This window comes from Miscanthus floridulus, chromosome 7 (genome assembly GCF_019320115.1).
Source record: "Miscanthus floridulus cultivar M001 chromosome 7, ASM1932011v1, whole genome shotgun sequence".
Classification (NCBI taxonomy): Eukaryota; Viridiplantae; Streptophyta; class Magnoliopsida; order Poales; family Poaceae; genus Miscanthus; species Miscanthus floridulus.
The window spans coordinates 110,619,052-110,641,196 of NC_089586.1; the positions used below are offsets into that span (position 1 = coordinate 110,619,052).

Below are 22,145 nucleotides of genomic sequence, written 5' to 3' on the forward strand. Positions count from 1 at the left end.
CAGCAAATGGGAATTTATGTAACAGTAATCCAGGCATCCAGCAATCGTTCTGTCAAAGTGCTGGTTTGACTTGACCACAAAGATTTCAGGGCCAAGTGCCTTGATTTGACATGGCATATAATGGAAATAAAGGCACTGCTGATTGTTTCAACATGAACAGAAGGTAATATCCCTTGGTCATGATTCCAGTTCGTGCGTGTTAACATATGTCGTACTAGGGTACTCTCGATGAGCTGTTGAGAAAATGATGTAGCATCCACAATCAAGCAGCTGGAGATCACTTCCTCAGGTTTTCAATGATGTATGAGCCATATAGGTCCCTGCAGTATAACATCCAAACTGATTTTGTGAGCTCTGTTTTGATAACACACAAATTATTGTCCTGTATAGAATAGTATCAAAGCAAGCTAGTATAGAGTAGTAACATATATGCCAGAGTGTTTTAGAAAACTCACATCGAGTACTTGATTGCGTTGATGGCATCTTTCGCTGGGAGGAACTCATTGACTGCAACCTCTTTGTTTTCATTCTTTTTATCTGTAAACACGGCAGAAATATAACGATTGGACTCTAGTTACTGCATTTGATGATCTGTAGTGTAACACTAGGAACAAGCTGTGGATACAGTTTAAGAACATACAATCTTCAAAAAAGCGGCGGATCTCTTGAAGGCGATGTGGGGGGAGGTCCGTGATGTCCTTGTAGTGACGGAATTCAGGGTCATCAGCACAGACTGCTATAATCTTATCATCTTTCTCGCCCTAGTAATGTTGAACAATGATTAAATAAGATGCAAAAATTCAGCCTTGGGGTAGAACTAATTTACAAGGGGAACTGTTATATTCTATAGAAAGGTCTTATGGTGGCTTGGTCAAAACTGACACATCAAGTGATATCAAAATTACATGGAAGAACACAGCGCAATAGCCCATAGCCAAAGGTAAAACAGAGCAAACACTATGCGATCAGGTGATGGAGAGACTAGACCTGATCGATCATAGGCATGAGCCCAATAGCACGAGCTCGCAGGTAACACCCAGGGACAACTTGTTCCTTCCAGAAAAAGAGCACACAATGTTAGAGTAAAGCTGATAATGGAAGGCTATCGAAACGCTACATACATTAAATACCTGCATCAGTATGAGGACGTCCATGGGGTCGCTATCCTCACAGAGTGTGCGTGGAATGAAACCATAGTTATGTGGGTAAACAACAGAGGAATAAAGGACACGGTCCACCTGTAACAAGTAATCTCCGATTACCTACTGTCAATGTGAAAAAACAAGATGTAGCAAGCAAGCACACCTTAATCCTAGGTGTTACTAACGGTCACAGAAATATTGTTAATAACACATTATTAAGACATGTCCTTTTTATTCCTTTGATTTGAAATAAAGATTGCATTCTGTATGGAGCAGTGCCAATTGCCTCTTGGCTTAGGCACACACATCAACTAGATTTCAGCAATGCTGTTCCCTATCCAATAGGGAGTATATGGTGCATATAATTACTAAGTGATTTGAAATTAAGAAATACCGAAACAAAACCAATGTGCTGAACATGAAATAGGACCTCACCTTGATCAGACCAGATGCCTTGTCCAACTCATACTTAACCTTGCTGCCTCTAGGAATCTCAACCACCTGACAATTGAAAAAAAAAATGCGCATGTAAACTTACTTTATAGGAATCAAGCAAGTACATGATAAGATAGGTTTCAGATATGCTTTATTTCAGCATCACAGCTAAAGACAGGTAAATAAAGGAGTCCCGGCTGCAAGAAATAATATCTAGTATCTACTAGACGACTAGTGAAGGGCGGGCCTGGTGCAGGCGGTAGAGTCTTACCGCCTGTGACCGGAAGGTCCCGGGTTCGAGTCGCGGTCTCCCCGCATTGCACAGGCGAGGGTAAGGCTTGCCACTAACACCCTTCCCCAGACCCCGCACAGAGTGGGAGCTCTCTGCACTGGGTACACCCTTTTTTTACTAGATGACTAGTATGTGTATAGCTGGTTTATACAAAACCATTGATTGGGAGTACTATACCCAAATAATACAACTTGAAACATCATGTATCCGTAATACAAGACAGTTTGAGACATGTTTGTACCACTACATCATATATTCATATCACAGCCAAAATGATGTGCAAATTAAAAAATCCTGAGGATGTTGTCCCACAAGTTTCAATAGACCTAATATATGTAGGGAGGTTATAAAATGTGGAGTCCACAACTGCTAACCAGGCAAGTTTAATGGAAGTATGAAGATAAAAGCTTTAAATTGCTATCCATCAGTAAGATCAGAATTCAGAACACCAACCATATTTGTAAATTTACTAGTAAACTGTAAACTTACACAATTGAACACTTCAGGAGCCCCTGGTCCTGCATTTGAAAGTGTACACGGTAAGGCAAATACAAAACAACAAATCACTTATAGAGCAGAGCACAACACTAGTGCATTTTGATATTCTTACACCATAAGGGAATCAGGGAATGGAAAGGTGACAATATCATAGTCTATGAAACAAGCATAGCAAAATGATAGGAGTATATCCTTGGTGAGGGAAGAAGTGTTTAGTACCTATCTCCAAATCATGCCATGGGTGAGCAGCAACATGTTTCTGGGACATGGAAGAAAGGATACGTTCATTGAGAACACCAGGTCCAGCCATGGCTATGATTTAAAACAATTTCATTAATTCAGGAATTCTATAATTCAAGGACCATAAGAGGCAAGTTAAATAGTTTTCGCCACTTTATAGAGTATGTGCTCAAACAATATAGGTAATCAAATCAAATAATAACGGATCTAATCGGTTCAGATTGCTGCTGCAGCTGCAGCTGCAAAGGACCAGCCAGCCAGCAGCAATAGCAAAGTGAACTGGAAGCGGCAAAGCTGCAACTGCAGCCGGAAGTAGCAGTTCCGATCACGCCGAACCTCGTTGTCCTTTGTGTATATGCAACTTTACCCATCTCAACTATTCGGTCTAGCTCACCGTCCCTGATCTCAGCATACTTGTACCCAAATGACACAATTCCCCAATTTTCAGAACAAGGATCGCTTCAATCTGTATTGCCTGCTTAAGATCAACATGCAATGCCTAACTAGACTTTAGCAACCAATTTACACAATTGTACACCAAAAATACTAGCACCATATCCATGGCCTCACGGTCACGGCTAAGTGACTAATAACTGAACAAAGAAGTTCTTGGTTTCTCGCTCTGTTGTCATGCCGAGGGAGAAAAAAAAATTCTAATCAGAAACTGATTAAATTTTGTAGCCGTGGACAGTCAACAAATTGGGAACGCAGAAAAGTTCTTTCTTCTGAGTAACTTCAAAGCCACACAGAAGCGGAAAAAAGAACACACGAGGGCGCTTAGGGCAGGCAAGAGACGAAGAAAATGCTATCGTACAGCACGACGCCCCCAAGAAACGAACGCCATCAGAAGGTGAGAAGCACGAGCAAGCGACGGATCGGACGGAAACAGGAGGGGCCCCTAGCCACTCACCGGAGTCGATCGGGAGGTCCCGTCCCTCCCTTCCCTGCCCTGGTGGCGAAAGCGAGAAGAGGCGACAGGCGAGTGCGAGGTGGCGGAGCGACGGCCTCGAGTTCGCTGCCGCTGTCCAGCGCTCCGGGCTGGCTGGCTGGCTCGAATCGATGTGATATTTTCCTGGCTTCCGGCGGCAGCATAGGACTTCGCTTTTTGGCGACGGGTGGGCCCTGGCGTCCCCTCGACTCCCTGTTCCCAGGCCGTCCGATGGCCGCGCGACGGGTACGTGGGCGGTGCCGATCGCGCCACGCGAGGGATAACGCTTCAGTGGAAGCAGGGTGGAGTGGAAGCTGAGGTGGGGAGGGGAGGCGCGCGCACCGGCACCGCATCTGATTCCCGTCCCACGCCACGCCGGGAAAGGAATATACTTGGGATTGGGAATCGGGCGCTCGACGTGGGTAGACCTCGTTCACCGCGGGCGTGGACCGGAGACGCCGACGTCCGTCCGTACAGGTACAGTCGCGGGTTCCATTCCGGGGCTTGGAGCCTTCTAGGAGGGGCCCGGGCGAGCTGCCTCCAACTGGTCCCACCCCGCACAGAACTGGCACGCCACACATGTCGGCTAGTGGCAGCCTCACCACACGGATAAGCCCATAAGGCCGTCAGGCCCGTAGCAGCCCAGCAAAAAGCGTGGCGTGCCGCGTGCTGCATTTGTCGGGCGGCCCATCCATGTACTTCTACTACTTCCAATCAAAAGGTTATTATACGTCTGCTTCCATACTTTTGCAACAAGATATTGCCACACAGAAGGTATAGCCGTATAGACATTTATTCTGCTGGACACACAGTAGCAGTGACGAAGCCACAAAAAAAATTTAGGAAGAAATAGAGGTTTTTTATTTTCTCTTAACCTTAGCCCCTCCTACCTAATACATGTATGCATAAAATTTAAAGAGAGGACTTAGGAAAACTCCATGTGCTCAGGATGAAGCCCCCCTAGCCCCACCGCTGGCTACGTCCCTGCACAGTAGCAGCATATGTACCATAGAACGAGAAAAAAGATGAACCATAACAGTTGACACACAAGGTGAATATAAAGCAGGTAACCAGTAACCACCACCACAAACAGGATTTCGACACGGCCGAAGCACGAGGACATGCTCTATCAATTCTCACGGCGCCACCTTAGGAATCTTGGGCTCATGTGACAGGCTTTTCCGGTGGATGCTCATGAACTTGGCAACAAATTCTGAACAAGGGAAAAAGATACTTCAGGGAATTCCAGTGATTGGCAAAGCCAATGGAAGACGGCACATAAATGCACTCACAATATGCCTTTCCCGATAGCAACTCAAATGAAATGTAGGTTCAAAAGCGAGTCTAATCACTAGCCACCAACCAATAATATACCCCGTGACAGGTGCCCGAAATACAAAAGCAACTTTCTAGTACTACAAGCACTAGTTATTGGAATGCAGGAAAAGAAATTACCTTCCAATTTAAGCAGAGCACTTGCACCAACAGGCAACCTCTTATCCTGAAATTCATTGTTCTCTTATATTGTTATAAAATAGCTCACCAGGGAAGTGCATGCTAAACTGAATGTACGAAAACCAAACTCACATAGTAGGCATGCCAATAATAGACTTCTCTCTTCACGCCAGTCTGAATTCCCTTCAGGAAGAGTTCTACGAGCTTCTGCAAGAGATTCGAGAATGAAGTTCATATGCATAGTTATCTCTGTTGAGATAATAGTATCCCTGAAGCACAAAATAAATAAATAAAGAATAACAATAATTTACCTGGAGTAACAACAATACAATAATAATATCTAGTTTGCATAATTTACCTGGAGTATTAGTTTAGGAGGTACAAATTCCACCAAGAGCTTTTGGAGCTTGCCTCGTGCCAGAAATAACCTACACATTTTTTTTCCATCTGTTATGCAAATGGACTAGTAGGATGCAATCACACAAACTGTCGCACATAATGGCAGATAATAAGTCACCAAACAGTATATTCATCGTAGCCTCCCAATCAACAAAAGGATAATATGAACATTCAACAGTTAAAATTCTTCTAATTCTACAGTCAGACCTTTTAGGAGCAGGATCATCCAAAATTTCTGCTGCAAGTTCCTCCAGAACATCCTCCCATCCTAGTGGTATAGCTTGTCCATCGATGAAGGGATAACTGGGTAAACTGAAAGGGAAGCAAAAACAAAAATCAGATACTAGTGAAATACGATATAGATTGATAGGAAATTATGAACTTTTCATGCTAGAGGAACACTACGATCGTACTTGTTGGCTTTACATGCCTCCAAAGCCAATATAGCCTCCCTCAAGTTCTTCCTGGATTGATTTGCAATGGCAGTAGCAAAACTTGTAGGAAGATCAAAACTCTCTTTTTTTGATATATAGGTAAGGATATCTACCACCTGACAGAAATATTAAAATGTTAATAAGTGGTTCTAAACTATTAAGAAAATATTTATGTTCAATGCCATTTATCTAGAATAAGTTTTCCCATGTCAAATGAAAGTAACATACTAATAAAGCTGAATAATTATCGCATGTCTTATGAATTTCAGATTTATAGTTGATCAAATCTAACATATAACTTTTCCTAACTTAATTGAGCGGCAGAGCTCCTGCCATTTCCATCAAAAAAAAATCTAACATATAAGTCCTGGCTTATTACTAAAATGAAAACTCACCTCACGTGTACTGGGCACACCAATTGAAATAATCTTGCAACGACTCTTTATAGAATCTAGGAGATTAGATTCATCTTGGCAAGTCATTATTATCTTGCATGCATCAGAGGAGGAATCGATTATCCATTTTATCAGACGCTGGTTATCTTCGCTGACTTTATCAACATCATAGAGAACAATTACTGGAACAAAGAATCATGTTATTAATGATTCAAATGAAATGGCATGTCAATGAACAATGTTGCAGAACTGCAGAGAGTGAATTATACCTTTAAAGCTCTTTCTCACAATTGGCTCAGTGATTTTACACTTATCCGACATTTCATTTGCTAGAGTCATCAAAGCATATCTGGCGTTCTTGGATTGAAACCTCATGTGGAGTTCCACATGGTGACTGCTGGATGAAACTGGGACGAGAATAGGCACAGATACGGACCCCTGCAGCATCATGGAAACCTTTGCTCACTTGAACTCAAGAAACATAACTACTTTATGTCATGCTCTTTTTAAAAGATTAATGTTGACTGGTAAGAATCAATGGAAAAACTACAGAAACAATTTCCCGTGTCAACTATTGGTACATTGTCCTAAAAGTAAAAGGTAGCAATAAGCATTAATGACAGAACAGACCTGGCCATTGCAGCTCTTCAAATAGTGAGAGACCTGGAAAAGTCGAAACACTTGATGAAATCTGTGCTGAGTATATATACTAACAGAAATTTTCATATTTGGTATTTAAGTTTGTACATTCAGAGAGGAATCGCCAAAAATTTCGGTGAGGACAGCTCTGCACAAAGATCTCTTTCCTGATCCCGGAGGACCTTTGAAAATAATATGTGGGCAAAATTCCATGGAGACCTGTCACAACAGAATACTTAATGTTTAGAAGACAAGAGCACCAACTTTGAACACTATGATAAAAATGGCAGGTAGGACAAACCGAAACAATTTAACTCATTGCGCCGTGAAAATACCAGAAACAGACGATAAATACTTTGTTAAAGCAAGGCAACAACTATAAGTTTATAATCATTGTTCGCCTGATAGCCTAAAAGGCTGTTTTCTCCTATGTAATGGACCTTTTACAACATGATTGACCACCATTTACTGTTTAAACAGCAAAGGGTGACCGACTGTCTACTGTTTAGCGTTTATGAAAACACAGTTCATAATAGATAAAACACACTTAGCTAGGGAAGAAGTCAGAAAGGTTACCGATTGTTTAAGCTGCTGAACTTGCTCCCTGTGGCAAGTAAATCTATTTAAATTTCGTGGACGATACTTATCAGCCCACAAAAGTCTAATCTTCTCAACGACAAGTGCCTTCTGAATGAAACTTGATTCAGATTCATCATTTTTTTTTGTTGTTCGACGTTCTTGATTTCCGACATGCCTTCCCTGTCATACATGGAAGCCACGCATCATTTTGCACCTTGCTGGATGTGAATTTCATGACGCCTCCAACTAGTTTCCCAGTGATTTCACTAAACTTTCCACTCTCCCCACTTAATCTGCCATTGCTATATGGGCTACTCAAAGTGGTGGTGCTGCTTATCTGGTAGTGGCGACCAGTAGCATAACTGGATTTTGTAGTTGTGCGTGAAACACATGTCCGAGCTGAAACAAATTGTGATGGCTGGCCCAAATTACTTTGAGTAATAGTGCCATCATTCTCAGCATGGACATTTGAGTCAGAGGTAAATGACTGGTCAATATTGTTTTGCTTTGTTGATCTTTTCTCAAGTGGGGCCCTGCAATCACGGGAGAAGAAGATATCACCTGTAGGTATCGACTCTGTGCTCGTAAAAGCATACTCATTATATCTGGAATTAGGTAACTTGCCATTTGCAATCAACTCATTGATCTCCTGGGAACAATTTTCTGCATGTGAATCTTCTTCAATATTATCAGCAACTTCTCTTTCTGGATGTGTTGAGACCGGGTTACTGCCAGGAAATGCAGGAGCTCTAGCAGGATGTTCCTTCTCTTGTGGCCGTAGTTTCGGTGTAGAAATTGAACGATTGCGGGAAAACCTTGCCTTAATTGATGATCTACTAAAGCTTTCCATAGAAGAACGGAATCTGGGAGGCGTCCGGCTGCTCTTCTTACGTGATTCATTCTTCACAGCCGCAAATGGAGAAGGATGGCGCCTTTGTTCTGTGACCCTCGGAGGAGTATGACTGTATCTCAAGTTTGAAGTTTTCTCAGCATGATAATCTCTTGTGGGGTTAGGAGATATATTTTGCCTCCTAGTTCCAACTTGGTTATTCCTACCACGATCTTTAGGAAGACGACTCCTCTCTGATGTCAATGCTCCATCATTCCAAGGGCTTTCATGCCACTCAGTTTCTGTGTCTGAAGGTTCATAGCCACTTTTGTGCTTTGTGGAAGCATCATTGCGAGAATGCCTATTATGCCCTGAGTTGCTCTGTGCAGATAGCATACTTGATTACTTGAAATCCCTGTGATTCACAAAATATGCAATATTGTAATGTCAAGAAAATAAAAGGTATAACCAAATTCAAGTTCAAAATGTTGGCATAGTTAAATTAGTAAGGAAAACAAGATTCATCATGGGCTACGCTTCTAGAAGTATAAGATCCAAATTCACCTTTCAGTTCATTTCAGATGAATGATAAAACTATTGAATAATTATTTTCTTTTAATTGCAAAATGACTAAAATCTGAATTATGAAATATAACATACTTGTTGTAAACCTTACCCATAAGCTTCATGGTATTCATGAATAATACATAAGCTGCAACAGGTGGCCCTTTTATGTGATCAATCAAACAAATTAGATGTTCAAGAGAAAATCAGGATGGAAAGAAAGGAATAAAACCAGCAAATCATCATGACAATTTATGTGAACTAGCTGAAGATTCTGAAACTTTGTGTGTAGAACAAGAAACAGGCTCCCATATAGGGAAACTACTCCAGATTTCAAATGAGACATGCCCAAACAATCTACATGCGAAAACAGAGATGGTGGGATTTAACTGTGCTATTCACCAAGGAGGGTGTCTTACTAAAAGCAAGAATTATGCTTATAGTTTGTGTCCGGATTTGAAGTAAATGATCTACTACTTTCTAAGTTCGGATAGCATGTTAATGTATATGCATATGTTACGGTTTTTATGGATGATGGATTAGCACGTATCTTAGTTATTGTGACCAAAATGTACAGAACATAAAGTATATAGAATCAAAATCAAAGCATCATTCCTTTCTATTCTTAAGATCAAAACTCAGGCTAAGGAAACATGTGGTGCAAATCTTCATCAATTCTATGAATCAAAGATGAACCAGAAAGGTAGTTACCTCAAGGAAAAAGAATATGGCATTCTTCAAACACCCACAGTTGCAGAGCCAAATGAAGGGCAAAAGCAAGAGTTATAGGGAGACAGCTAAGAAGGAAGACAAGAAAAAACACATCCTTACTGTTCGCCTGTTGGCATTCTTGTCCTCTTCTAGAAGAAACCAAAGGAGAGAGGAAGAAGCCATTCTTCCCCATTACCTAGGTCACTTATTCCAAAGATCGTCATATATTCCTAGGAACATAAAACCTATATTTAAAGGAGACAGCTTATGTAGGATCTACCAGCTGTAAAATATTGTGCTATGACTTCCTAACACTGATCTATTCTTTCTCACCATTTTATCATTCTGTGAACCTTACAAAACTTCGGTAAGGAAAGTTCAAGATGCCTACTAAATTGTCAGAGAGTTTTTATTTGTTTACGATTTGTCTGTTGCTTGGATATGGGCCCATTACTAATTTACGCGTGACCTAAGATCACATCGTGTATGCAGGATAAAAAATTGACAGATCATCACCACATTCACTTGTCAGATCAAACAAAGATGAACAGGTATCCATCACTCCCCTTCTTTTAATACTCCATTTGACACAAAAAAGGCATTGTTTATGACTTACAAGAAAGATATACATCGACCAAATATTCTAAACTAGAGTATCCAAGTACTCGATCACTGTTGTATAATTTACATGGGGATACAGTTGAGTTCCTTCAATTGACAAGTCAAATTCAAAATATGTGTGGTCACCCTTAACAAATGCTGAATATATGAAAATTAGATCCATCTTCAAGGGAAATGGAGCATCTGCAATGAGGAGAAAGAAAGAATGAGAGTACACGATTTATGCATGAAACAAACGTCTTTCAGAAAATGATTTACAAATTGCAACTAGGAAAAGAGATGTTTCACAGTTTCTTCATATTTTCATCAACTATGTTCTTCGTAGACATCCATGATCAAATATACTTGCAGCTAAAGGTGAAGGTATAAAAAACTGAAAAAGATTGACTAAATTATAAAGTATCAGTAAATCACAGATCAGAAAACAGCATCGGTAACTTCATCAAACTTGAAATACATCAAATTTTACGACAGTATCTTAAAGCTTAAATTGAAAAGGAATTGATTAAATTTCAAGAAAATACACTGGACAACAGGGCTTTAACAAAAGCAACACAAATATAATTACCACCTAATCTTTAGCAGTTTCAACTTACCATGGATTTCTTTAAGAAGTTGCTCTTCTGTTACATATAATCTTTTCAGGGATTTCTTGATTTTTGTCTCCCAGAGGTCAGCCAATTCATTCATTGAGCAGACGTTTCCTGGAGGCCTCAGATATAACGTCTTGTTTAATGTCCTGGGATCCTCTATGGTGCATATTGTAAATTTAGCAACATCATTCTCTTTAACAAAAACACCTGCAAAGAAATGTTCTTCCCTGAGGTAACGAAATATACATGTAGAACAATCTTTTATACTTTCGGATAAATTCAGATATAAGACTAAAAGAATAGAGAAGCATTACTATCAGACCTTTAGTATTTCCTTCACCGAATATTTTGATTTTATCTTTAGGAGGAGCATCTAGGCCAGGTTGCACCAGTGAAGGAAGCAAATAGCGCATAAAGAAGTTGCAGCATATGTAGGTATGAGGAATGCCTTCACTCTCTATTGAATGACGGATTTCAATTTTCTTCTCATAGAAGCCATAATCCATGTCACAAATTTGAACCTTTGTTGGATCTGCTCCAAATTCTGCTGGAATAAATCTCTGCATGAAATCACTGCAAAGTCAGAAGCAACGCCTCATGTTGCCTAACACAACAACGGCTATCATAAATTTTCTGGTGGACAAAGTCAGAAAAAGGTTATGAAAATCCAAAATGACCATCCTAAAACATGTCATCAGAAACTACTTCCTCCTTTTCAAAACGTGCTCCCTCCATTTCAAAATGTAGGGTGTAGTAAGATTTAAAATAGCAAAGACTGCAAACTTGGACCATGAATTACTCAAAACATATGTATTTTTAGTGCACAAAAGATACATCAATATATTCTTATTTCATTTGTCCTTAGTAAGACATTGGTTTTGTAGTGACCAATAATATATTATAAGAAAAACTAATGGTCAAAGTATATCCTAAAAGACTTTCTCAAATCTTAATACACCTTATAAAAAGAAACAGAGGGAGTAGGCTGTTTTAGTTTTGTTCTAACTCAAATTTCTCTAGCTTTGACCAAGTTTATAGAAAAATGCACCAACATCTGCAACATCCAATTAGTTTCACAAAATTCCATGAAATGTCTTAATAGTGCATTTATTTGGTACTTTAGATGTTAATATATTTTTCTATAAAACTGGTCAGAGTTAGAGAAGTTTGGTTTGAACAAAATTAAAATGGCCTACATTTTGAAATGGAGAGACGAGGAGTAACACAAAACAAGCTATATGACCATTGACCACAAAGACCTATAAAGTAACACCACCTAGGGAGTCTAAGTTTTGTAGGTAACATGCCTAGAGCTAGCCATGGATAAGGTCAGAACACAGAACTGATGAGGCAAACAAATGAGGGGCAACTTTTTCCCAAAAAAATAAAATAAAATAAGTCTTTATCTAGTCTCTTGTCCATCTCACTATAGCCCATATGCTCCTGATTATTTTCCTTGCCAGTTTGTCTACATGATTTAATCAGACAACCATAGAGCCGAAATCGATTTCTTGCTTTCATTAAAACTTGTTCCATCTACTTGGGTGAATGTTCCCATTTCGAAATCATTTGCTTTCAACGATGAACCTTCTGATATGTCATGACAGTAGACTCACGAAAAAGTAGTAAGTTAATCAAGTTAAGTGGAAATGTATTGTGGCTTGCCAGCTCAGTAGCTCACCTTCACGCATCCAGCTTCCTTTATAGCCCGAATCAGGGGCTTCTGCTCGAGCACCTGCTTCGTGGGCACCGCGCAGATGACAACGTCCACCTGACGCACCGCCTCGAGCAGGCTCGAGTAATCTTCCAGTGACCCCTAGGCCACAACGAACCGAAGCCCTTTAGGCTTTAGCTAATTGAACCACGCTCTAGTGGAACTGGAGATTAGGGGTGCCGCGCATTTACCTGGAGCAGAGTGGCGCCGGCGGCTACGAGCGGTTCGAGCAAGGGGGAGTCGGGGCGTGCGAAGTGGTGGGGCCGGACGAGCGCGAAGGTGGGGTGGCCCGCGGCGAGGCTGGCCCGAGCGATGCTTCCACCGAGGCGGCCGGTGGCGCCGACCACCAGGACCCGGCTCCTCGTCCTCACCGCCTCCCTTGACATCGCCGTCGCCGCCCGCTCCGTTCGATGAGATCCCACGGCGCGATTGGCAACGGCTGGCGAAGTGGCAACTGGCAAGGGACTCCGGAAAGCTGCGGCCGTTTGAGTTTTGACTTTTGACCGAGTGGTGTGGTTGTCTCACGATCAAGTACAATCATGAACCATTGGTTCAACACCTCTCGCTGATCGGACGGCTTGGAGCGAAGTTTAGGGGCGAGTGTTTCTGGTGGTGACTGAATGCATAGCCAGGGTATTGATTATTGATACACCGTTTAACACATGGCTTTTTGAGAGAAAAAAATGTACTCCCAAGTAATTTGTTTTATGTGAATTTTGATCAATCACTTGTCATTCGTTCGAGAACCCAACTGCTCAATCGCTCCATGGGAATCACCGTAAGAATTTACTAGTGTTATAGTACAAGACATGCTACACTGGCACACGGCCACCAAATTGTATTCTTTGGCTAGTGTATGTATGTACGCTAAGCCCCTGACGCCAGATCGATCAGACGGTCTGGAGGCTGGGCTCGGCCGGCTTGGCGCGGGCGTCGAGGGCCGCGAGCCACTCGAGCAGCGCCCGGTTGGCCTGCTCCGGCGCCTCGTCGTGCGGGCAGTGGCCAGCCTGCAGGTGCACGACGGCGGTGTCAGCGTAGAACTGTTGAATCCGCGCGGCCTTGGTCGGGCCGACCCACGGGTCCAGGTCCCCCCACAGCAGCAGCAGCGGGCACGACAGCTTCCCCAGCAGCCGGTCCAGCGTGTACCGGCTCTGGTTCGACATGAACCGCGACATCAGCCTGTAGTACACCTCGCCGGCGTTGGGGTCCGCCGCCGGCGCCGTGATGGAGCCGACCAGGTAGTCGTCGACGTTGCTGGAGTCTATGTACACCTGCAGGTTTTCGCAGCAGCAACAAGACAAGACAGACGACGATCTCAGCTGATGAACTTGGTATGCCATGGCATGGCAGCAGCCGATGCGATTAGAATTTAGACATCAAGTTGAGTGAACGTTAAGCTTTTCAAGACTTTCTCGACCCTGGCGGGCTGCTTGGACTGCCAGAAGAGGAAACCCAGCACCACCCGTTGGAAGGCCTCTTTGAGCGGCTTCACGATGAACCTGGACAGCGGGCTGCCCTCCTCCTCCTCCTCCTCGGCCAGCGCGGCGGCCGGCTTGTTGGGGTCGCCGAACTGTCCGGCGGAGTTGAGCAGCACGACGCCCCGGACCAGCTCCGGCACCTCGGTCGCCGTGAACAGTGTCGTGAAGCCTCCCAAGCTGGTATATATATGATCGTAGTGTTGATCGAATGTTTGTTTCATCAGGCATGTACCGTCTGAATTCTGAAGCTCAAATGCCATGTATCAGTGGATTGTTGCGTACCTGTTGCCTACAAGGACGGCAGGCTCCTTGACGATCTCCCGGAGGAAGTCGGAGACCTGATCCATCCAGATGGTGGCCTCGTAGTCCACCAGCGCCTTCTCGCTCCAGCCGAACCCCAGCAGGTCTATCGCGTACACCTTGTACCTCTTGGCCAGCTCAGGGATGTTGTACCTGGATTGATCCACAGTCACAGCACATCAATATTCAGTACCATGCGTTGTCGATCTCTGTCTCTTATCGCGCAGTGTCGCTGCTGGCAGCTCCAATGCATTACATAGCATTCAGAACTTCAGATATCCAAACTTGTCTCGGTGCGTGCCCCGTAATAACCAACCTCCAGTGGAAGGCAGAAGCGCCAAAGCCGTGGATGAGCACGATGGGCTGCCCGGCGCCTTGCTCGACGTAGTGTATCCGGCGACCCCTCCACGTCCAGAAGTTGTACCCGTCCGCTTTGAACGGCAAAACCTCCAGCCCTGCACGCACGACAGGAGAAACGGAGCCGCTGACGATGCCGAGAGCAGACAGAATTTGAGAACCGCACAGCTCAGACTTGAGAGCGCCTTCCTGAGCAGATACCTTGAGCAGAGCCATTGGCCGAGGCTGAAGAAGTTGCCATCGAGCAGGAGACGGCGAGCGCGATCCCGGCCTTGGTCACCAGCTCCCTCCTCTGCATCATCAAGAACCTGCCCCCTGCCAATGGCCCCGGCCGCAAGGATCAGCCAATACAATTGCTTAGAGTTAGAGTGTCACGGACCTGGCAGAGACGAGGGCGCCCACCGTTCAGGCCGACCTGCGGGGAACCCGCGCCGCGGCAGCGGCCGGAGCCGGCCGTCCGGAGGGCGGCCACGGACGCGACGGACATCGGGTAGGCAGAGCTTCTGGAGAGCGGCGGAAACGCTGGAACAGAGGACTGGGCCAGGGGGACGGGAATGAAGGCTCGTTTTTTTTTTTTCTTGGTGTGTGTATAGGTTTGGGTTGGGGATCGTGTGGTGCACCGTGGCGCGGCGCGCGATCGGGGTGCCGTGGCCGCGCCTGGGCCAAAAGAGTTTGCGAGGGAGGCGACGCGCCAACGGCAGGTGCGGCCGTGCGGCTCGGCCGAGGTTTCTTTGCCTGGGGTGGGCTGGCTGATGGATCCGCGCTGCCGCGAAATATCTACCGGTCTGCTGGCGCCTTGCGTGTGAGAAAGTGAGAACCGAAACTGGGCTTGCTCGCCGGCCGCGGCTGGGCCACGCGTGGTTTGAGAGGCCTGCAGAATCTTGAGCCGCGCCGCTGCCACACACAGAAAAATTCCACTTTTTCCTCGAACAAAAGACGGGAAAATGTGAATAGCCCGCGATTTCGCTGAGCACGGACACGAAGAATACGAGAAACGAACAGGAATTGCAGAAATAAACTAGGGAGTAGGTGATGATTTTTTTCAGCAAGTTTCTTGAGACGAGCGACGCTCTGCTCTGCTCTCTGCACAGAATTTACAACCTTTCGAGACCTTGAATATTTTCTTTGCTACTACGTTTTTTTAAAAAAACAGCACCAATTCTACAGTACTCTGGTAAAAACGACGGCGCGTGCTATTCGGTACTGCGCCACTGCTGCACATGTGGGCTCGCTGCAACACACGCACGATTCAGCTCTGAAGAACAGTGACAACAGCACCGCTGCTACTGCTCCTCCTCATGGCCGTTGAGAATCTCTAGGCGCCGGCCGAGCTCGTGAATGGCACATTGGCACCAGCCGGGGGCCTCGCGCTCGCTTGAAAAAGAGGGGACTCGGCGCGAACCGCGAAGCACTAGTTTATGCATCGCCACGCATGGACCAGAAGGGAAGAGCGCACAGTATTTCCGGATGAGTGAGCTGAGCTCCACACCTCCACTTGAGAAACCACTACCAACTTCGCGGCGGGGAGGATCATGTTTCTGGCCGGTCCAAGCACTGACAAATGGGTCCAGATGCATATTGGCCCACTTATTAGAGTTAAGTGATGGCGGGAAATAAGTAATAAACAGTATAAAACTATAAATTTCCTCCAAGTAAAAAACGTCGAGGCATAAATAAATAAACTATATGAAAGACTGAGACCACTTTGTGACTTTGCGACAAATAAGAGACCTTTTTGCGTGGTGCTCATATGAAACTACTAGTACTTACAGTAAACAACATGAGATTGTTTTCAGCAGTTGACCGCATGGGAGCCGAGTGAGCCGAAGCACAGGTAAGGAGAGGATGGCAGACGTCGATTCCCCTTACGTGGACATGTGGCGGTTGATGGGAGCATGTATGCACGGAAGCTAAGCGCATATTCGATGCATAGAATTTTTTCCCCGTCGACAGGTGCAACTGCAAACTGCAAAGCTACACGAAGAACTCTCTTTTTCCCTAAAAAATGATGTGATTTCATGAATCGACACTGGGTAGTTCCGCAAAAAAAAAAATGTCACTGGGTACAAATCCTAAACGCAAAATTTTTGAGCAGTGCCACCCCCTTGCGATTGCAACGTTGCTCGGTCAAAAAGGGCAGGAAGAAAAGATGGTCCAACGACTGTGCAGTGCAGACCATGATTAGGATTTAGGAGTCCTCATGACGTGCAAAATCCAAGAATATTTCCAGATCATGGGCCATCATGCATGTGCTTCCGCCGAAAATTGACCATCATATCATAGACCTGCACCCCTTTTGAAAAACTTCCACACTGTCATTTGTAGCTGTCCAGCTGGTGATTAGGAACACCGAGTCACCAACGCCATAATATATGGCATACACTACACCCCCTGCCTATCATATCATTGTGTGTTAGCAAAACCTTGCTTCTTGATCCGGCCTACAGGAGATGCTTGCCTGAACATGGCGCACGAGTTATTGGCCGCCGGCATCCGGACGAGCGGGGCGTGCGAGAAGATGGTGTGGCCTAGGTGTGGTCACCACACACAACGCCACAAAGCATACGAGCGGAGCGGCATGGCATGGCATGGAATGGGATGGAATGAATGAATATGCTCTCGCGGCCCTCGCCTGCGAGTGCCCATGTCGATGCCATGAATTGAATGCGGAGCAAGCAAGCGATGATGCAATGCAATGATGCCAATGGCAACCCAACGAGCTGTCACCCTCACCAAGAGTGCAACCAGATCATCTGCTATCATGTGCAGTAGAGGGATCGGTGTTGTTGTTGCTAGCTGATCGTTTGATTCCTGTGCTCCGTTCAGGGAAATTCCTTGTCTGCGTTTTTTTCCCTTAATATATATACCTTGATTGATTGACCTTTTATTTCTTCATTGTGGCCTCTCCATAAATCTGAGGGAGCTTGGCGTTTTGATCACATGGGTGTGCAAGCAACTTGCTCGATCTATGATGTGATTTTCTGGAAAAAAAAGGAAAATACGTGACGTGATGGCTCGTGCTAGCAGATACCTTGAGTAGAGTAATGGGTGCAAATGAGCAGTATTATAGTATTATAATCCACTGGAAGAACGTGTTGGGTGTTTGTGATTCAAAAGGAACATTTACAAGAGCCAAAAAAAGTTTGTGTTTATGGCAGGATCAACTAATTGAGATTTTTCCCAGGATATCTCGCTCTATTATAGTTGCCTTTTTTAGGGCAGAAGTACTGAAGTTTCAGCCAGCCACCAAAATGAGCAACCGTGGGCTCATGGAGTGAAACTACAAGGAAATTTCTCGGTCCAGGACATATTCCGTAAGATCAGGACGTAATTTACTAGAGCGCCATGAAATGCACTTTACGACCACACGTGCCTTTCCCTACCCGGCCAGAAGTTCACGAACGTCGCCTTTTTCACAAACGTACGCACATAAATCTTCTGACGTCGAAACTTGACATGCCAGACACACATGTAATATGCTAGACGCATGTTGTTACCATGCAACGCAATTCTGGTCTTTTTCATTACTTTGGCAGTCACACAGCTTTTTTTTTTCATTACCACGCAATGCATGTCGTTACACGTATTCAATTCAACATGAAATTGGCGGAGGTGAAGTTTTCTCCAAGCCGTCGTACCCGTACCCTTCTCACAATCTCGCCTTGTACATTTGGCCATCCGTTCTCCCAGAAGACTTTTTTTAACACCCAAAAAAGTAGTTTTACCATGGAGTAACTTGTCCTGGTACTACCTCACCAGCGCTGTTCAACTGCAAACCAGAACAGCGGGGTTTTTTTTTCGCGACAAAACCAGAACAGCGGCTGGTAGAGTGGAGTCGTGGACGAGTAGTTGTGGACAGCGTGAGCTACTGGAGTCACAGTATCGCATAGGATTCTTGTTGGGCAGTTGTGAGTTTTGGGAGTTGATGAGTTGCAAGTACCGCACAGGAACGATAAACGCCTTGAAAAGTGAAAGCTCAGGGAAAGAAAACAAAAGCTGCCCCACCGTGCTTAAAAAAATCGCCCAAACTTTTGCCGGACCCTTTTATCCTTTGCCTAACACAAACCCACACACACAAGCGCACAGAATTCACAAGAGCTGTAGTGTGGAGAGAGAGAGAGAGAGAGAGGAAGAGAGAGAGAGAGAGGAGCGGCACCGTCGCTGAAGGAGAGATTTCATTATTTGGCGCACTGGAGAGTGGAGAGCGGTAGAGCTGGAAGGTGGAAGCAGAAATCCACAGCGTATAGAGGGAGGAGGGAGATCTGGAGCTCCTGGAGAAAAGGGTGAAGGAGCTGGAATGGTAACGGTTGGCAGAGGGGATCCTTGATCTGTTCTTGAGCTGGAAGACTCCATCTTTCGAGCCGCGGAGCCGGAGAAACTTGGATCTCGAGGCCATCCAAGAGAAAGTTTCCCCGTTCCTTGCTGCTAGCCTACTGCATTGCTGCCTCCCTCAGATCCGAGCTGCCACAAGGAGAAAGGGGAAATCTCTGCTCGCCTTCTCCACTAATCCTCCCAAATTTTGGGTTTCTTGAGCTGTTCTTGGGAGCTCCGTGCTTCAAATCTTGGGGGAAAAGGTCGATTTTTTTTTTGTTGGGGTAGATGCGGGAGTGATGTCGACTACTTTATGAGCCCCTTCCCCCGCTACTTTGGGGTTTAGATTCGCTATAGTTATGGCGGATCTTGCCATGGAGCATTAGGAGTTTCTTTCGTCGCAGGCGAAAGGAACTTGCCCGTAAGCTGCAATGTCTCTCAAGAACATTGTGCGGGAGCTGAAGGAGATGAGGGACGGTATCGGGAGCATGTCGAGACGCGGCGGCAGCGGCTCCGACGGGCGCGCCGGCCACGGCCGTTCGGGGTCGCGGCATTCTTGGCCTAGCCTGTGGGCGGAGCAGCAACAGCAGCAGGGCCAGGAGGGGCTGCAGCATCAGCATCAGCATCAGGGGCGGTGGGCGAACCTGCCTCCGGAACTGCTGTTGGATGTGATACAGAGGGTGGAGTCCAGCGAGGCGACGTGGCCGGCGCGGCGCCAGGTCGTGGCGTGCGCGGCCGTTTGCCGGTCGTGGCGCGAGGTGACTAAGGAGGTGGTGAAGACGCTCGAGGAGTGCGGCAGGATCACCTTCCCCATATCCCTTAAGCAGGTATGTGCCTTGTTCTCTGATATCCATGATTCATGTGAAGTTTGCTGGTTAAGGTGTAGTGAGAATCAGGAGGTCTTGATGCTAACTTTATTTTGCGCAGCCGGGGCCTCGTGAACTGCCGGTCCAGTGTTTTGTGAGGAGGGAGAGGGCAACATCCACATATCTACTCTACCTAGGGCTCAGCCCATGTAAGTTATCATGTTTGGCTGTCGAAAGATAGCGTTCTTGTTCAGTAGTTCTTATCTCTTTTGTAGCCATTTGTCTGCGTCAAGATGAAGTGTTCTAGTTATGGCTACATTGTTCAACTGTCAATTTGCAAGAACAAAAGCCTGAATAAACATGTCCTTGCAATGATCATCTAATGTGGTAAGTTCATTTAGTTGATCAAGTGTCATAGGATTTGTATAAAAAAATGTTAGGTTTAAGTCTGGTGAACAACAAAATGGTCTGTTATTTTATATATGTCAAAAGATTTCCTACGTCATGGAAGAGAAAATGCTAGGATCAAGTCAGGTGAACAACAAAATGGCTCCGTTCTTTGATATGTCATATGTGTCAAAATATTTTCTACTTCATGCAAGAGCATTGATCTCACAGCTATTTCCATGCCTGGATGTGTTTTTTACCTTGCCAGTTTGAGCATACTATACAAAAATTCACCTTAGACGTTTACAATCCGAAACAATCGAACAAATATCTCTTTTCTCTGCAAGAATGTGTTGGCTGCTAACCTGGTTTGAGAAAGAAGCCCAACTGTAACTAGTGAACTATGTGAGCATCTGGTACAGACTGAACATACCTTTCTGACCACATTGAAGTTACTTTCCTTGCATCCATAGCAAACATAGCAGGGCCCAAAGATGAGCTCAACTGCTGGAAGAACGGTGCATTATGTTTTACTAGAATAGGCAACTAGTCATTATTGTGGACTATCCATGGTATGCATACTTCTCTGCACATTCCTATTTGTGCTAGATGTGCACAGATATCTACTCCCTTGGCCCCCTATTAATGTGGATATGGTCCTGTCAACTAAAAACTCCGGCGTCACATTGAGTAGGAGGATGCATTCAGAATTGTTTAACACCCCCACGTCCTGCTTAGGATATAAATCTTGATCATAGTACTTTTACAATAATTTAGACAGAACACTTATACTAAGCTTATATGCTCTGACTCAATATGATCACACATCATTTACTGATAACTTTGTATATTATGCAGCTATGAATGTGGAAAACGACAAGCTATTGCTTGCAGCTCGTAAGGTCAGGCGTGCCACGAGGACTTCTTTTGTGATCTCACTGGTCTCTGATGATTTCTCTCACTCTAGTAGCACCTATGTTGGCAAACTGAAGTAAGCTTCTTACTATGTCAATTTATGTGGCATGACTGTCCTTTGTCTTAGTGACCTTCTAACCTCCCATTGTTTCTCACAAATCAGGCCAAACTTCCTCGGCACAAAGTTCACAATCTTTGATAGCCAGCCTCCTGATGCTGTAGTTCTACCAAACAATAAACCAAGCAAAAGGCAGTCCAAACAAGTATCGCCCAGACTGCCACTAGGCAACTACAATGTTGCTACTGTCACCTATGAGCTCACCGTCCTACGCAACAGGGGACCAAGGAGAATGCAATGCACCATGCACTCAATACCAGCTGAGTGCATTCAGGAGGGTGGGAAGGCCCCGACCCCTACCGGCACCATCCAGTCGCTTGATGAGCCAGTGTCCACTTCACCTAGTACCAAAGGGAAGAAAGTGGCTGTAGAATTTTCTTCAACAAGCCTCAGTGCTGATCTGTCCGGACCGGCCTGCTCGAACGAAACACCTCTGGTTCTGAAGAATAAAGCCCCGCGGTGGCATGAGCAGCTGCAGTGTTGGTGCCTCAACTTCCGGGGACGCGTCACCGTCGCATCAGTGAAGAACTTCCAGCTTGTCGCCTCCGTTGATCCTTCCCTGAACATCCCAGCAGCAGAGCAGGAGAAGGTGATCCTCCAGTTCGGGAAGATCGGGAAGGATATATTCACCATGGACTACCGGTACCCACTCTCAGCGTTCCAGGCCTTCGCAATCTGCCTGACCAGCTTCGACACCAAACCAGCCTGCGAATAACTGACGCTAGTATAAAATCCGGGTGGTGGTGGCTTATGTATGTCTGTTCTTCCTGGGCGATGTAAATTCTTGATCTTACCATGCTGGGCCTCTGCCCAGGCGAAATGTTAGCTTGTGGTGAGGTGAAGATGAGCAATGGCATCTGTGGCCATTGGAAGAGATTTGGGCGACCTGGTTTATCCGACTGTTATATGTATTATTATTGTTGGGATGTTTGGCTGTGAAATATCACTGCCGTATCGATAATGGACGTGACCATTTTGCTCGCTCGCTCTGCTCTCATTTTTGAA

At 45.0% G+C, this 22,145-nt stretch overlaps 4 protein-coding genes and 1 pseudogene across 5 annotated transcripts; 1 reads left to right on the forward strand and 4 right to left on the reverse strand.

Annotated features, from left to right (window-relative positions):
• Positions 1-3,650, reverse strand: LOC136467559 (soluble inorganic pyrophosphatase). The gene is made up of 9 exons (XM_066466312.1): positions 3,518-3,650; positions 2,587-2,679; positions 2,359-2,387; positions 1,578-1,643; positions 1,131-1,238; positions 988-1,053; positions 641-761; positions 456-537; positions 1-320 (listed from the first exon to the last, which is right to left on the reverse strand). The coding sequence occupies exons 2-9, from the start codon at positions 2,675-2,677 to the stop codon at positions 278-280; spliced, it is 606 nt and encodes a 201-aa protein (XP_066322409.1). The 5' UTR covers positions 2,678-2,679; positions 3,518-3,650; the 3' UTR covers positions 1-277.
• A 171-nt stretch (positions 3,651-3,821) lies between these two features.
• LOC136467556 (uncharacterized) lies at positions 3,822-9,919 on the reverse strand (annotated as a pseudogene).
• A 152-nt stretch (positions 9,920-10,071) lies between these two features.
• On the reverse strand, positions 10,072-12,927 carry LOC136467558 (probable pinoresinol-lariciresinol reductase 3). Its single transcript, XM_066466310.1, has 5 exons — positions 12,660-12,927; positions 12,436-12,570; positions 11,077-11,314; positions 10,758-10,961; positions 10,072-10,344 (listed from the first exon to the last, which is right to left on the reverse strand). The coding sequence occupies exons 1-5, from the start codon at positions 12,852-12,854 to the stop codon at positions 10,184-10,186; spliced, it is 933 nt and encodes a 310-aa protein (XP_066322407.1). The 5' UTR covers positions 12,855-12,927; the 3' UTR covers positions 10,072-10,183.
• Positions 12,928-13,220: 293 nt separating this feature from the next.
• On the reverse strand, positions 13,221-15,175 carry LOC136464251 (uncharacterized). Of its 2 annotated transcripts, none has more exons than XM_066463218.1 (6): positions 15,006-15,175; positions 14,805-14,918; positions 14,563-14,701; positions 14,229-14,399; positions 13,886-14,123; positions 13,221-13,739 (listed from the first exon to the last, which is right to left on the reverse strand). In XM_066463218.1, exons 1-6 carry the CDS (start codon positions 15,088-15,090, stop codon positions 13,359-13,361), a joined length of 1,128 nt encoding a protein of 375 aa, XP_066319315.1. In that variant the 5' UTR covers positions 15,091-15,175; the 3' UTR covers positions 13,221-13,358. The 2 variants fall into 2 exon arrangements, with proteins under 2 accessions (XP_066319315.1, XP_066319316.1); XM_066463219.1 differs by having other exon boundaries at positions 13,844-14,123.
• Positions 15,176-18,667: 3,492 nt separating this feature from the next.
• Positions 18,668-22,124, forward strand: LOC136467557 (tubby-like F-box protein 5). The gene is made up of 4 exons (XM_066466309.1): positions 18,668-19,741; positions 19,842-19,929; positions 20,966-21,098; positions 21,186-22,124. The coding sequence occupies exons 1-4, from the start codon at positions 19,346-19,348 to the stop codon at positions 21,853-21,855; spliced, it is 1,287 nt and encodes a 428-aa protein (XP_066322406.1). The 5' UTR covers positions 18,668-19,345; the 3' UTR covers positions 21,856-22,124.
• The last annotated feature ends 21 nt before the right edge of the window (positions 22,125-22,145 follow it).